Here is a 16,597-nt window from a genome sequence, read left to right as displayed (position 1 = left end):
CGCAATGCCCCCAGTTACAGCGATGCTGACACCTACAAGAGGAGCCCAGGCTGCTGGACCCACTGCCTAACACATCCATCAGACTTCTATCCAGGTAGACAGGCTCCTCATCTTGCACTTTCTAGAGAGTGATGAGTGCGCCCTGAGCTAAGTGGGAAACTAGTTCTCTAGTGTGTGTGATGTGCAACCCCACAACCACCAGAAGAGCAGAGCCTCAGAACACACAAGACACTCTCCAAGCATTTATTCAGTTGACACCTGAAATCTCCGCACTCTTTAATGCCTCAACACAACTTGGGGTGAGCCTGCATGTGGCCACTGGAGCACTGGGAAGGGGGTTCCAAGACTGAGTTGCCCCAGGGGGGCTGGTGTGGCAGAGGCTGGACACTCACACATGGATCCGCACTGGGCTCCAGGGGACCTTCTCCCAACCCAGACAACTGAGTCAGATGTGGACGTGGTGATGCCTCCTCACTCTCTCCCAGCAATCACCAAGTGGACTGGTTTGATAAAGTGGCAGGTCTAATGCTGTGTCACCGGTAATGATGTCTCTTCTTTGCTAGATGTTCTCCAGATGTGGATGAAGCATTACCTGGCAGGTCGCTGGCCATCCACCTGGCAGGTCGCTGGCCATCCGCTGGCCACCCAGTGGATGGTTTCATCCACTCCTTTCCGGCAGGCAGAGCACAGCCAAGGTGCAAGTAAGGACAAGGCAGGTTCCTGGATCACCAGGCCAGGAAATTTCCAGGGTTTCATTCTTGCTGCCACTCTCTGTCATGTGGATCTCCACAGGGTCAGTGGATCCCAAATGGAATTGAGGAAAGGGCATTGAGTAGGAGTGGGAGGTCAGAGGCAGGGCTAGTGTGAGACTCAACAACAGGAGGGGGTGTGGGCCAGGGTGATCATGGGGTCGCCAGGATGCCCAGAGGCAGCACCAGACACAGCGTTAGGCTGAAGTAGCCTGCTGAGTCTATATGAGAAGCCTGACTCATTTTAGCAATGACCCAATCCTTGTAGAAACTCACTTCTGTATAAACTCCTGGATACCCTATGCGACCACAGCCAATGCCCCAGCTCACAATCCCTACTTGGACCCATGAGTCATTAAATTCACAGACCAGGGGACCCCCAGAATCTCCCTAGAGAAAGAGAAAGAAATAAACACAGTGATGGAAGAGGATCAACATCATGACAGGCGTATTTAACAGCAAGGTGCTGGGAAATGGGCATGCATAGGGCTCCCCAGGCACCACTAAGGCTCCGCCAGTCCTAGGTTTCCATGAATGTGAGATTTAAGAGTTGAAAAAATTTTACAAACAAAATTTGTATATGTCAGCAATATACTGTATACAAAAAAACTGAATATTCTCAAAGAAAATGTATGTACTCTGAGATATTAATAATGAATAAAGTCCTTACTTGTATACATTGCATGTCACTTAGAAGGGGTTCTAACACATGACTTACAGCATTGGTATTTCATGCCTGAATCTCCCCTCCTCCCCTGTCTCCCTCCAGGCAGCATCAGCTCCTCTCTACTGAAGGATCAGGTCAGGCCAGCCTGGCAGAGCCTTGATGGCTTGTCCCCCTGAATCCTCTTAACTTGAAGACAGGTGAATGGAGGTGCTACCAGATATTGTAGATCCTACTGCTTACGGATGAGGAACATCTGGGAGGACAACCAAAACGCAGAGGCAGCAAAGGGCCCATGAACTGACCTGGCAAGCATCCTTTCCTGTGGGGCTGGTACCACAGACAGCCCCCTTCTTGACCAAGTCAAATCGACTTTGCATCTTTTCTTTGAGCATCTCATTACATCTCTCATAGCGAAGAATGCTTAGCTCAGCCTCCTGAAGCAGTCGTGTAGATGCCTTCAATGGATCTGTAGAGAATTTAGGAGTAGGAGGATCTGGCTAGTGGGACAGGACAGGAGCCCCTGGTACACATGCTGGATCTCAATGCAGTGTGTTCACATACAGATACCCTCTTAGGGCAGTGGCTATTGTCCCCATGGTGAGAAGGAGGTGAGAAGAATCGAAATGAAGACAGGTGAAGAAGAACAGATCAGGACAGGAAAAGGCAACCTGAGAAATCAAAACCAAGTGTCTGTCACTCTGAGTATCATTAGTAATAGTGACAGGTGTCCTGTACATCAGCAAAGTATCTTTAGTTAAGAGCGGGATCAGACTCTCAGACAGGTAGTACCCAAAGGTGCCAAATCCAGCCTCTCCCCAGGGATAGGAGGCCCTACAGTTTCATCCGGAGGAGTTCTCTGGCCTCTTCTCACTCATAGGAAGCTCCCTATCCACCAAGGCAGGTACTACCAGTTTGGGACAGCTCAGATTAGCAGAGTGATCAACACCCCCAGTTTAAATCCACCCTGGAGAGAACCCACTTTGCTTGTCACTCAAGCCCCAAGGTCCTGACACACTAATAAAAATTTGTAACATCATCAAATTACTCCCATCAGCATCTTCTCCACCCTCCTCCCTTACCCACTTGCTAGAAAATTGCCTCCCTGTCTCTCCCTTTAGCATGTAGGCCAACACCAGGGGACCAGGCAGCCCCATCCCTGGCCCAAGTATGCTGCCATCTTGATTCACAGTCTCACCTTGTTCATCTAGTTTTCCCCATCCAGTCACCCAGCACTCTGTACCAGCTTGGACCATGAAAGCCTTTTCAGGGAGGCACACGGGTTGGATGTTCGAGGAGAAATTCACGGGGAAGGCAAGCAGAGCAAGGGCAATGTCATTTTCAATTGTTCCAATAGGATTATAATATTTGTGGATAATGATGTCTTGGACTGGGACCTTGATTGCCATTCTGGAGGTGTGCATCAAGTGTATGTCTCCCATCTTCACTGTGTATTCCACATGGCTGCAGAGAGATCCTGGAGGCTCTACACTCCCCTTCCACATCTTCTAGGTTCTTCCCAGCCTGGTCCTACCTCCCAAGCCACTCATCAGTCACCTCCCTCCCTCCAGACCACATTCCTTCCCGGACCCCTGGCCATTCTATCGATGGTTCTCAAAGTTTGGTCCCCAGATAAGCAGCATCAACATCACCTGGGGACTTGTTAGAAATGCAAATTCTCAGGTCCCACCCCTGACCTACTGAATCATAAGCTCTGAGGTTTGGGATAGGCAATTATTGTTTTAACAAGCTCTGCAGGTGTTCCCATGCTCATTAAAGTTTGAGACCACTGAGGTAGCCAAATTGGTCAGTTACAGTTCATTCCCCTTAAATATTCCCTCTTACAAGTCTTTGCCCACACACTGTCTCCCAACTGGCATCTCTCCCTGCTTCTTTCCACGTGGCTTAAAGGCTAATCAGCACAGGCTTTAAAAAATAGCTTTGAACTTGATTTGGGGTTTTGACTTTCCAGGGCCCTCACATCACCTACCTCTGACTATAGTCTGAAGAGCTATAGGCAGGGACAGTGTCCCCCTTTTTCAGATGAGGAAGAGGAAGCTCAGGAAGGGGTCAGGACTGGCTCCAGGTCATACAGCCTAACTAGGAGCCTAAGCCGGGAGCCCCTAAAACTCACCCAAATATGCAGTGGGCCGCAGTCAGCACCCACCAACTGGCAATGAGGGAGCCTCCGCATATGTGTTCATCATTGATCTGCAGACTGACCTGCCAGGGCCACTTCCTCTCTGGGGCCGGCCTTCCGCCAACTACCTTGTAAATCTGATGGCCGCACACTAGAGCAGATCAGTGAAGGGAGAGGACTGAAAGTAAAGCCGCTGACACCACCAACACCAGAGCCAGATAATCCTCAGAAGTCTCAGAGCCCTCAGAGAAATGCCATGTCCCCTACCACCCCCAGGGCAGGTCTACATCCCCTGAGACTCCTCAGAGAATGGCCATATCCTCTCAGATCCCAAGGGCAGGGCTGGGTCCACACTGAGCCCCCAGGGAAAAATCCTGTCCCCTGAGAGCCTCCTCCCCCAGGGCAGGGGCTCATGCCCCCCAGACCAGGGGCCCATGCCCCCCAGACCAGGCTGGTTCTCTGCCACAGGGCTTGGCCTGGAAACATCACCTGAAGGAAAGAGCGGTGGTCGTTTGGTCCCTCCTGGCGCTGGGCTATGTGGGGGTGTCACAGCCTTATAGGAATCAGAGTCACCTGGGGTAAACGCCACCAAATCGGGGGCTACCGCAGTCGTACTGGATTCCGGGGCCCCCGAAGTTTCCAGAACCCCCCGAGGAGGCAGCTTCCACTGGCGCGCCCCGGGGTCCTCGTGGCCGCCCCCCAAGGTAGGTGGAGAGGGTGATGGCAGTGCCACCCCGCCTTGCGCTCCCTCCCCGCCCGCCCAGGCCTCACTGAGCCGAGGATGAAAGACCAGCAGCCAGACCAGGAGGCCCAAGGAGCCACCGCCGCTACGGAGGACGCCCAGGGACGCCATGGCACCTCCAGCGGCCTCCACGCTCTGAGGCGCCCCCTCGCGGCGGCTCCGCGCCTGCCCTCCTGATGGCGGAAACCGGCCCCGCTGCGCCTCTGGGGTCGCCTGAGGGTCGGGGTCACCTGAGGGTCAGGGCCTGAGCCCGGCGGGGCAGCGGAGTCGCGAGTCAGGCGACTCCTTTCTCTTCCCAGCTCTGCGTGGACTCTTTGATGGGGTGCCTCCCAGGCACTCAGCGTCGCCTGGCCTAGGTCCGTGGCTACAGAGAGAGGCAGCCACGCCACCGCTGCACAGAGATGTATCTGTAACTCCCCGTCCGGCTGGATTAGGCCTTTGCTGGAGTTTCCTTCCCCTTCTTGTTGGCAGCAAAAATTAAAATTCCTCAATATAAATGTTGGGCTGAACATTACTAACCACCGTGTTAGAAATGATACTGATATCTTTTTAAAAATCAACATCCACGTGAAAAGAGCCATTCATGAAATGCAAATTAAAACCACAGTGAGGTATCAGGACACGTCTAATAGACTGCCTAAAATTTAAAAATAGTGACACCACCAAATACTGACACAGATGCAGAGATGTTGGATCACTCACACACCATGGTAGGAATGTAAAATATTACAGCCACTTTGGAAAACAGATTGGCAGTTTCTTATAAAACAAAATAGACAATTACTGTATGAGTCAGTAATTGCACTCCTAGGCATTTATCCCAGAGAAATAAAGATTTATGTACACACGAACAAACACACGCACACACAAATACTTTTACAAATGTTTACAGTGGCTAAATTCAAGATAGCCAACATCTGGAAACAACCTTGTAGTAGACAGAATAATGACTTCCCAAAGAAACCCACATTCTAATCCCTGGAACCTGTGAATATATTACCTTACACGGCAAAAAGAATGTGATAAAATTTAAAAACCTTGAGAAAAGGAGATTAACCTAGGTTACATACATAAAAGTGGCCACAATGCTTTGCTGTTCCTCCTGTCAAGAGACAAAGTCAGACAGTGACATAAACTGTCACTTGTCTATATATCCTGGCAAAATTCTATGGTGCTAGAGTTAACTGTGATGAATTAAGATGCTGTAAGGAGTCTCTGCTATGTCCTAATTAGAGAGTCACAGTATAGATCCCTATAGTTTTGGAACAAGACCATACTCTCTGCTGTAAAGAAACTGTATATTCTTTGAAAAGCAACTCCTGGCACACTACTGAATCCTAAAAAGAAACTAAATGCCAGACCATGGGACCTTAAGTGACTAAGAGATCAGCGCCTCCTGTTAGAAGGCAGATATTTAGCCAAACTCACTAAGTCATAAGCTCATCTGGAAAAAAGCAATTCATCACTCATTGGAAGTGATACATTTGGGATTGGATCATGGCAGGTCTTGAAGACACAAGTAAGTTGCACAAAGAAAAGGCCTAGACCCCCATGTCACTTATTTGTATTGAATTGAAGCTTCTCCATCAGCTCACACTCATAGTCTAATAGAGAGTATCCTATGACCAACTGACAAAAGAAGAAAAACCTGGGCCTGGTTCACAGATGGACTCAAAATCTTGGTGCCAGCTGAAAATAGACTACTGTTGCACTAGAACCCCATTCAGGGGCTATATATACACATATGTATTCTATATATGGCTAGCATTGCCTGCCTGTAATGCCCCCCTGCTGACACTACTATCAGTGGACTCATGGAATGTCTGACTTACAATCATGGAATCCTGAATAACATCATCTGCTTTTTGGTCAGGAAGGTCCAAAGTACGTGATTAAAGAATCCACTGGAACTATCATAAACTTCATTATACAGAAATAAGAGGCTTGATGAAATATTGGAATGGCCTCTGTATTAGTTTTCTCTGCTCTGTAACAAATAATCACAAATTCAGTAGCTTAAAACAACATTTATTATCTAACAATTCCTGTGGGCCAAGAGTCCAGGCATAGCTTACCCGGGTCATCTTTAAGGCTGCAATCAAGGTGTCAGCCAGGTCTGGGTTCTCATCCACCAGGAGACTCGACTGAAGAAGAGTTTGCTTCCAAGCTCAATCAGTTGTTGCCTGAAATTGTTTCCTGTGGCTGTAGGACTCATGGCAGCTTGCTTCTTTAAAGCTAGCAAGGAGAAGAAGATGCATAAAGTGAGTCCTCCAGCAAGACAGTCTTAACACATTGCAACATAAAGTCAAAGGTGACATCCCACTCCTGGAATCAATTAATCCAGATTCACTTTTCAAATGTCCTTTATGGAGAAGTAAAAATTATGAATTCTATTAAGTATTGACCCTTTGGTCCACCTTTATTTAAGATTTTGTGTAATAAAATGACAGTTATGCACATAGCACTGCTGTTGTATAAAGAAGTAGGATGTTAACTCAAGCGAACTGTACAGTTGTTTGAGTTGTTAGCTGAATTAGCTGCTTTCATCATGGAGCATCATTTTTACTTAAAACGAGTGACTAATAATCTGTGGTTAGACTTGCATATTTGGCAGACATATTCTCAAAAATAAGGTTAGAGTCTGCAACTTTTAAGAAACCAACTAGCCATACTTGTTGCCAATGATAAAATTTGAGCTTAGAGGTGAAAATTTGAATTTCAGAAAATTTATATTTGCTACCATGAGCTCAACAGCTTTCTGATAATTACTTTTCTGACAACAGTGGTACTAATACGAGTGAATGTGATTTTTTGATATTGTATAATGAAATGTGTCAACATTTGGAAACTCTGCATAACTAAGTGAACCAATATTTTTCAATGATTTACAAAATTATGCATATCTTCAAAAGACCATTTGAAATGAAAGATAGACCAATGGGTTTTAATATAAAAAGTACAAAAAGTTTTATATTCCACATTGCAAAAAACTACCACTTGTCAAGTTTTGGTGTATTATAAAATGACTTTAAAAACCTCAATTACTTGAAAAGGTTATTAAAATACTCCTCTCTTTTCCAGCTGTATATCTATATGAGACTGGGTTTTTTAATATACTTCAACCAGAACAATAAATTTTGGAAGAGAATGATAACCCAGCTGTCTTCTATTAAGTGTGCCTTTACTCTAAGGTTACCTCAGCCTTAATACTAAGGTGCGAGCCTTGCAGGGCCTCTACTGATAATCTGAGAATTCAGTGAGGTCCCTCCCCTCTGGATGGATGAAACTGGAATATTTCCCAGTGCCTTGTAGGCTCTGAGGCTGGTTCATCTTATAGTTCCCTGGCAGATGTTCTTTGCCTGGCCTCCTGGAAACTTAACCTACGTGTGTACAGATCACTTATTCAGCCAAAGACTAAAGGGGATTGCTCTGCAGATTTCTGGAGTTCTTTCTCTCATATCTCCAACCTACCCAACAGGAATTGGCAAACTTTCTCTGTAAAGAGACAGATAGTAAATATTTTAGGCTTTACAGGCCACACATGGACTCTGCCACATATTCTTTTTTTAAAGTTCTTTAAAAGTATGTAAATCATTCTTAGGTCAGTACAAAAACTGGCTGTCTGGAATTGGCCCACAAACCGTAGTTTACCAACCCTTCTCTAAGTATACTGACCTGCAAACTCCAAATACCTAGCCTTCCTGAACTCCAATCTCTGTCTCCTTAACTTTGTGGTAACATCATGTTCTGTTTGGGTTTCTCTCCCTGTGCCATCTGAACGTTGCCTCTGCTTAGGAACAGGACAGTTACAGGGTTTGTCTCACTTGTTTCCTTCTCTCCAGGATCACTGTGCTATGCTGCCTGTTGCCCTGATGTCTGAAAAGTTTTCTTTTACTCCATCTACTTTTCTAGTTGTTTATAATGGAAAATCAAGTTCCACACTGGATATTCCTTCATTGCCCTACAATATAACTTCGAGGTGTTTTTTTTTTTTTTTTTTCTTTTTTAAGTAGATAACAGAAGGCTTAGACTGATCTCTAGGTGTCTTGGTGTCCTGAAATGTCCATCTCAGTTTTTTGTTTAAAAAAAAAAAACTGCCTAATTCAAAGTCTGGGATCAGCCAGTTTTTAAAATTCCTAATAAAATCTGGTAATGGAGTTGGAATCTGACACCTTGATGACTCCCTTCTCTCCCTATCTTCCTTGCTTTGGGACTCCTGACTTTCTTAGAGAGGCAGTCACTTAGAAATGTAGGGAAGGAAAAAGGTTGGAAAGTTTGGGGGTCTTCGTCCTTCCCTTCTCATTACTACTCTGACTACTTAAAACATAAGTGCTTGGTAGTTTGAGTTTAAAATTCTCTCTGCTTTGCAACTGGTAACCTGCAGGAAGGTAAAATGTGCCTGAAAACTTAAGGCAGCTTTTAGCACTCATACTATTGTTGGCCTATGGGAGGAATCTTAAAGGCCATTGAATGAAAACAGCACCTGCATCAAAGAAGTCACGAGGACTAATGTGTGGAGAAGGACAGTTCCCCACCAGAATTAAGAAAGTCCTAAATTGTTCTCGTAACTGGGAAGATTGCTTACCAGTCTAAATTGAGAGGGGTACATCACTGGGCCTTTAAAGTGATCAAGAATTCTGATCTGAGAGGAGAAACTAAATATATGCTGAGGATGTTAGATGTAGGAAGGGTAAGCATGTAGCTGAGAGAAATGCTAACTCTCAACAATTCCAGTTTTTCAAAAAAACAGAACTGGTTTTCTATGTATACTCATAGTATGTTTTCACTTTTGATCATGAGTAACTCTGTTTTAATGTGTTTTTTGAATTACCTGTATCTTCTGAGTTATAACCTTGGATGTCAATGATTCATGTGTAGATATATTCGTTTTTATTTTTTAGTTTATAATGCCAAATTTCAAAGTAGTTTTACCAAATTACATTCCCACCATCAGTGTGACTCTTTCTATTATCCCCATTCTTCTCAACAGTTATTCCCACCTTACGAGTGTAAAATTATATTTTTTATGGTTGAAGTTGAGTATATTTTCATACCTTTACTTATCATTTATGCCTTCTTTCTATAAAATGTTTGTTCATAATATCTACTCAATTTTACATTTGAGCTGCTTTTAAAATATTTTGTTCAATTTTTCAATGTGTACTAATCCTTTGTTCATAACGTGTTTCAGATATTTCACAATCATGATTTGTCTTTTCACTTAATTACATATTTTGATGAACACAAGTTCTTAGTCAATGCAGTCAGAAGTAGTCATCGTTTTCTTTATCATTTATGCTTTTTGTGTCTTGTTTTAAAAGCCTTCCCCACCCTGGGGTTTTAAATATATTGTCCTATATTTTCTTCTAAAAGTTTTAAACTTTTGTTTCTCATGTTTAGTCTTTCATCCTTGTATTTATTAAATATACAGTATGAGATAGAAATTCAGTTTCATTTTTTCCCATTGAACCATGTGTCCTAGCTCTATGTATCCTATGGCCCATCATGTTCCCATTCATCAACAGCATCATCTCTTTCATGTATCAAGGTTCCATATATATTGGGTCTGTTTCTGGCTTCACTAGTCTTTCCATTGCTCAATTTGCTTATCTCTGACCCAGTACTATGGTTTCCTGACTACCAGAGCTTTTAAGCATCAACATACAATAGAATGCAATCTCATACCTTGACTTCATTAGGGTTTTGGCTACTCTTGGTACTCCATACAAGTTTTAAAATGTTTGACAATTTTTTAAACTATTGAAAATTCTATTCGAATTGCATTAAATCTAAAGACCATTTTGGGGAGAACTGCCATGTTCATGGTATTGAGCCTTCCTATTCATGAACTTGGGGTATCTCTCTTACGTAGGTCTTCCTTCATGTCTTTCAATAAAATTTTATAAATTTTCCCATAAAGTCACACACATCTTTCAGAAATGCAATTTTATGTTATTCTTTTATTCAACAATGTTATCAAATTATTTTTTCAATTTGGACAGTTTGTAGATTTTGAGGGGTCTTCTGTATTGACAACCAGGTCATATACAAATAATTATATTTTTTCTGTAGTGAATATATTCTCCTTGTTATTCCTGAACATTTTCTCATTATGTTTGGGTTAGTCCTGTCTTGCTTAAAAAAAAAAGAAACAAGCAAAAAACCCACAAAAAAAACACTAAAAATTAGAAATTATTATTGTTCTATGCAGTCATGATTTTAGATATTTGTTATTTCTTGTTTCTTTGCTCACGTTATTTGTTGGGGTACAGGCTAAAATGTGGTAACAGAGATATCCCAAAATACAGTGGCTTAAAAAAAAGTTTATTTCTCTCAACTTAACAGTCCAACTGTAGGCAACCCAGGTGAGTTTCTGCCACCTTTAACATGGGCACACACCTCTGCATCCAAGATGGCATTTCCATCTTTATCATCTTCCCCTCTGGGAAGGGGAAAGAGCCAAGAAAGTCTACTCATGTCCTTTTGAAAGGCATATCCCCCCAACAGCACACATTACTTGTATTTACATCTAATGAAACATAATTTAAATACACAGTCACCCTAAGCTTCAAGGGAAGCTGACAATGGTAATTTTTTAAGTGGGTGGCCACCCAGATCACTCAGGATTCATTTTACCTGTTTACTGTACCCATCCCCAACTGCTCTGGGTATTGCTAAGAATTCACACCTGCATCCTTCTTAGGAGGTTACCCTTGGGCACACGGAGCCTCATTACAGAAGGTGACTAGGAGCTGCATTCCTACCTCCCATCCTTCCGGTCAGCCTGGCTTCCAGTGTAGCCAATTATTTAGTGGTACCAGGGCACAAAAGCCCAGCTCCCTTAAGTCTGGAAGAATTCTGTAGCATAACATAGGTCCCAGGATCACGCTGAGCACAGACTTCATCTGTAATCACTTTCTTACCAAACTTCTTCCCCTTTCCTATCCTACTTCCCTAACATTCATACAAGTTTCACCTGAAAATAACTCTCTTAAGTACTTGAACATGAATCCCTGTCTCAGCATTTGCTTCTAGGGAAATGATCCAGTGGGTGCTGAAGCTGGCTTGTACCAGCTCAAGAGAGCCAGCTGTTAATTTGCAGGAATTTTGTGAGCTGGCTGTTAAAAATTATTATTATTATTAAAAATTAAATTACAAAACCTACAATTAAAGAAACTACATTAAGGTAATAAATACTCAAAATTCATCACTTCATAATTATTTTACTGTATTTTATTATTACCCGTGCTCTTGTGGTTGTCTACTTATAGCTGTATGGTAGAAATTCTATATAATGGTGCACATCTCTTCCCAACTCCAGACTAAGTAATGTCATGTTGGTAGCTTGAAATCAGCCATCGTGGAAGTATTTATATCACGGAAATCTGCAAATGTTACAAATCAGGGCTTTTTTCCCCCTCTACAGAGCTACTTGTTAAATATTTGCAGGCACACCATTAGAATGACCTAAGATGTCAAGTCATTGCATAAGACATCTATTATTATGGAAGGAGAGGAGAATCAACATTGGGGCTTACTAGAATGTGGCACATTAACCTACTGTTTTTTAAAGCTGAGGCAAAATTTGCTTACAGTGAAATACATAGATCTTAAATACACGATAGTAAATATATAGACCCATGTAACCACCACCTCGATCAAGGTATTTCAAAACCCCAGAAAGTGTCTTTGTGCCCTCTTCAAATCCATCATAGGCAACCACTGATGACCTGTTTTGCCTGTTTGGTCTTCACGTAAATAGAATCAGAAAATTGTACTCTTTCAGGTCTGGCTTCTCTCACGCAACATAATGTTTCTGAATTTCATTCATGTTTGTGTGTATAACAGTAGTTTATTCTTTTTTATTGCCAAGTAGTATTTCAGTGGCTATCATTTATCTCTTGACAGACATTTGAGTTGTTTCCAGATTCGAGCTATTATGAATAAAGATGCTACGAACATTCATATATAAATCTTTGAGTAGATATTGCTGCTACTTTCTTCCAGTCTGTGGCTTTTATGTTCATTTTCTTAACAGTGTCTTTCAACGAACAGAAGATTTTCATTTTGATGAAATCCAATCTTATTTTTCTTATATGGTTCATGCCTTTTGCGTCCTATATAAAGAATCTTTACCTACTCAAAGGTCACAAAGATTTTTCTTCTAAGTTTTTTACATTTAGTTCTATAATCCATTTTGGATTAATTTTTCTATATAATGCAAGGTAAGGATTGAGGTGCTTTATTTTATTTTTGTATAGGAATGTCCCATTGTTCCAGCATCATTTACTACAAAAGCTATCCTGTCTCCAGTTGAATTATCTTGGCCATATACATGTGGATCTATTTCTGGACTCTCTATCCTGTTCCATTGATCTATACGTCTGCCCTTAGGCCAATACCACACTGTCTTGATTGCTATACCTTTATACTAAATCTCAACATCCAGTAGTTCTTTATTTTGGTCATTCTAGGTCCTTTGCCTTTCCATATATATTTTAGAATCAGCTTGTCAATTTCTACCAAAAAAAAGCTCCAGCTTGAAAAATATCAAAAAAGTCGGAGGTATAACACTACCAAATTTCAAGACTAACTACAAAGCTATAGTAACTAGGACACTGTGAACTTGACATAAGTAGATAAGGAACTGAATAGAGTCCAGAAATAGATGCACATATATACTGCCAATTAATTTTTGCCAAAGTACCAATGCAAATCAATGTGAAAATAAATGTATTTTCTTTTCTTTTAATTAATTAATTAATTTATTTATTTATGGCTGTGTTGGGTCTTAGTTGCAGCATGCAGGATCTTCACTGAGGCATGCAGGATGTTTTGCTGCGGCGCACGGGCTCTTCATAGCAGCACGCGGGCTTCTCTCTAGCTGTGGTGTGTGGGTTTTTTCTCTTCTCTAGTTGTGGTACGCAGGCTCCAGGGCACATGGGCTCTGTAGTTTGCAGCACGCTGGCTCTCTAGTTGAGGCACGTGAGCTCAGCAGCTGTGGCACGTGCGGGCTTAGTTGCCACATGGTATGTGGGATCTTAGTTCCCTGACCAGGGATCGAACCTGTGCCCCCCCTGCACTGGAAGGCGGATTCTTTACCACTGTACCACTGCGGAAGTCCCAATAAATGTATTTTCAATAAATGGTACTGGAACTGGATAAACATTAAAGATAGAGAAAGTTATACCTTGTTCCCTATCTCACACTGTGCCTCAAAACCTGTAGGCTATAGACCTAAATGTAAAAACTAAAATTATAAGGCTTATAGGAGAAAAATAGAAGAAAAATCTTTGCAATCTCAAGTTAAAAAGTGAAAAAATCAAGTCACAAACTTAGGACTCTAATCAGAATATATGATGACTAATTACAAACCAGCAATAAAAAGATAAGCATGTGGATTTAAAATGAGCAAAATAATTGAAAAGATGATTCACAAAAGATATACATACGAGCAACGGTACATGTAAAGGTGCTCAATTCCATTAGTTACAGGGAAATGCAAATTAAAACCTCAGTGAGATACCACTTCACACCTATTAGAATTGGGAATCCTCCTCAAGTACTGATGAGGATGTGGATCAAGTGGAACTCTCATTTATTGCTAGTAGGAGTATAAAATGGTACAACTAATCTGGAAAACACTTTGGAAATTTCTAATAAAGTTAACCATACATCTATTCTATGAACCAGCAGTTCCACTCCTAGGTATATTCCCAAAAGAAGCAAAAGCATATAGGCACAAAAAGTCTTGTACAAGAATATTTATCAGGGACCTCCCTGGTGGTCCAGTTGGTAAGACTCCAAGCTCCCAATGCAGGGGGCCCAGGTTCGATCCCTGGTCAGGAAACTAGATCCCGCAGGCATGCCACAACTAAGAGTCTTCATGTCACAACTAAGAGTCTGCATGCTGCAACTAAGAAGTCCACATGCTGCAGCTAAAGATACCATGTGCCACAACTAAGAGTCTACATGCCGCAACTAAAGATCCTATGTGCCGCAAAAAAGATCCTGTGTGCTGCAACTAAGACCCCGTGCAGCATGCATGCATGAATGCATAAATAAGTAAAAAAAAAATAGAATTTATATCAACAGCTTTATTCATAATAACCTCAAACTAGAAACAACCCAAATGTCCATCAACAGGAGAATAAACAAACTGGAAAATTCATGTAATGGATAACTATTCAGCAATAAAAAGGAATGAACTGATGATACACATAACAACAAGGATGAATCTCAAAAACAATATGCGGAATTCGATGGAGGCAGTCAAAAGGTAACAAACTTCCAGTTATGAGTTAAATAAGTACTAGGGATGTAATGTACAACATGATAAGTATAATTAACAGTGTTGTATGTTATATATGAAAGTTGTTAAGTGAATCATATGAGCTCTCACAAAGAAAACTATTTTCTATTTCTTTAATGTTGTGTTTATATAAGATGACAGATGTTCACTAAGTTTACTGTGGTAATCATTTCATGATGTATGTAAGTTGAATCATTATGCTGTACACCTTAAACTTAAACAGTGCTGTATGTCAATTATATCTCAATAAAACTGGTAGAAAAAGGCAAAAACAGTATGTGGAAGGTAGACCCAAAAGAACACTTACTGTATGATTCCATTAATGTGAGATGCAATAACCTGCAAATCTAATCTGAGAGTAAACCAAACAAGGGTTACCTCTGGGAGGGGATGATAAAAAGGAATATAAGGGAACATCCTGGATTGATGGAAATGTTCCCTATCACGATTTGGGTGATGTTGACATGGGTATACATTTGTTAAAACTCATAAAATTGTACGTTGCAATGTGTGCATTTTACTATATAAAAATTATACTCCAATAAAGAAAAAAAATATAGAAATGCATTGAGATAATAGTCATTTGTCAACATAAACTTTTAATCTTACCAATTTTTAAATATGAATCGAGAAGGAAGCAATGGCATATAGGAAAGCAGGAATAAAGAAGAGTTTAGTCTAAATAAGAAATGACTTTAAAAACTTATATTCCCAACAATCCAGAAATAAAGCTCCAGATAATACCAACTGAATTAGTTAGACTGAGGTTTTTCTGTGAGTAACTGAGACTGAAGATGATGGAGGCTTAGTTAAAAGAGAAGTTTATTTCTCTCTTGAATAAAGAGCTGTGATGGCAGCTCTATAACTTCCAGGGAGTCAAGTTCCTTCTGAATTTTGGTTCCATACCCTTCACATGTTCCTCATGTCCCAAGATAGCTGCTTAAGTTCCAGCAATCATGCATACGTTCTAGCCAGGAAAGAAGAAAGTGATGAAGGGCTTCTTCTCCTTTTAAGGATATTTTCCAAAGTTCATACTCAACATTTATGTTTATATTTTATTGGCCAGAACTTATTGCCAAACTTAGATATGTGGGAAGGTTGGAAACGTACTCTTTTTTTTTTTTTTAATTTAGCAGAAGTCACTTTATTATGCTGTTTTAAAAGCAAAATTGCTGGAGGGAAAATATCACATAGAATTAATGTAACTGTACCAACACACAGACATGAATTGGTATACACCGTCCATAAGAAAAATGTTACTTTGCTCACACTGGAAATGTACTCTTTATTCTGATCCACTATATGCCCAGAAGGAAGGGGATGAAAGGTGCCACAAGAGAGGATTACCAAGCTTTACCCCAGTCCACTTTTTTATTCACCTAACTATTCACATGCACCTTCTTCCTATATGCAAAATGCACTAATCCCCTCCTAAAAGAAGGCAAGCTCCAACTTTTATGAAAGAAATAAGGAACAGTGAAGTGTTCTGCATCATGACAGAGAGCTAATCTGGGACCATATGATAATGACAGAAATGAGCCAGCACAGACACAGTAAGCACCCCAACCTGTCCCCTTCCTAGGTCTCAGTGCTGTTCTCCATAGCCTGGCCAAGGCGGTCTGGTGCTCAAGACTCTATTTACCTAGAAGGGGAGCAGCAGAAACACACAGAAAAAGGGGCTGATGTTTGGGCCCAATGCCCTGACCCCTCTCTTGCTTTCTGTCTCCCTCACTTCCTCCTTCCCAAATGCACTGGCTAGCAAACTCATCCACAAAGTTCCCTGCAGAGATGCTAATAGCTATGAGGAACACAGCAGCAGGACCCAACTGCTAAGGCCGTCTGTCAACTCACATCACATCACATCACATCACATCACTCCAGGGTTTGAAAACTACCACGAACACTTTCCTAAGCTAAACGTGAGGTAAATTCTCTTCAGTGACCCCAGACCAGTAGAGATGCAGAACACACACACACAACTCTCCAAATA

General features: G+C 41.7%; 1 protein-coding gene across 1 annotated transcript; it reads right to left on the bottom strand.

The window, feature by feature from the left end:
• Positions 1-902: 902 nt before the first annotated feature.
• On the bottom strand, positions 903-6,379 carry LOC130834430 (serine protease 44-like). Its single transcript, XM_057704600.1, has 6 exons — positions 6,371-6,379; positions 4,127-4,508; positions 3,548-3,704; positions 2,612-2,877; positions 1,719-1,909; positions 903-1,139 (listed from the first exon to the last, which is right to left on the bottom strand). The coding sequence occupies exons 1-6, from the start codon at positions 6,377-6,379 to the stop codon at positions 903-905; spliced, it is 1,242 nt and encodes a 413-aa protein (XP_057560583.1).
• Between the last annotated feature and the right edge of the window lie 10,218 nt (positions 6,380-16,597).

This window comes from Hippopotamus amphibius, chromosome 13, assembly GCF_030028045.1.
Source record: "Hippopotamus amphibius kiboko isolate mHipAmp2 chromosome 13, mHipAmp2.hap2, whole genome shotgun sequence".
In the NCBI taxonomy this organism is placed as follows: Eukaryota; Metazoa; Chordata; class Mammalia; order Artiodactyla; family Hippopotamidae; genus Hippopotamus; species Hippopotamus amphibius.
Note: the sequence above shows the minus strand (reverse complement) of the source record. Positions and strands in the feature narration are given on the sequence as shown.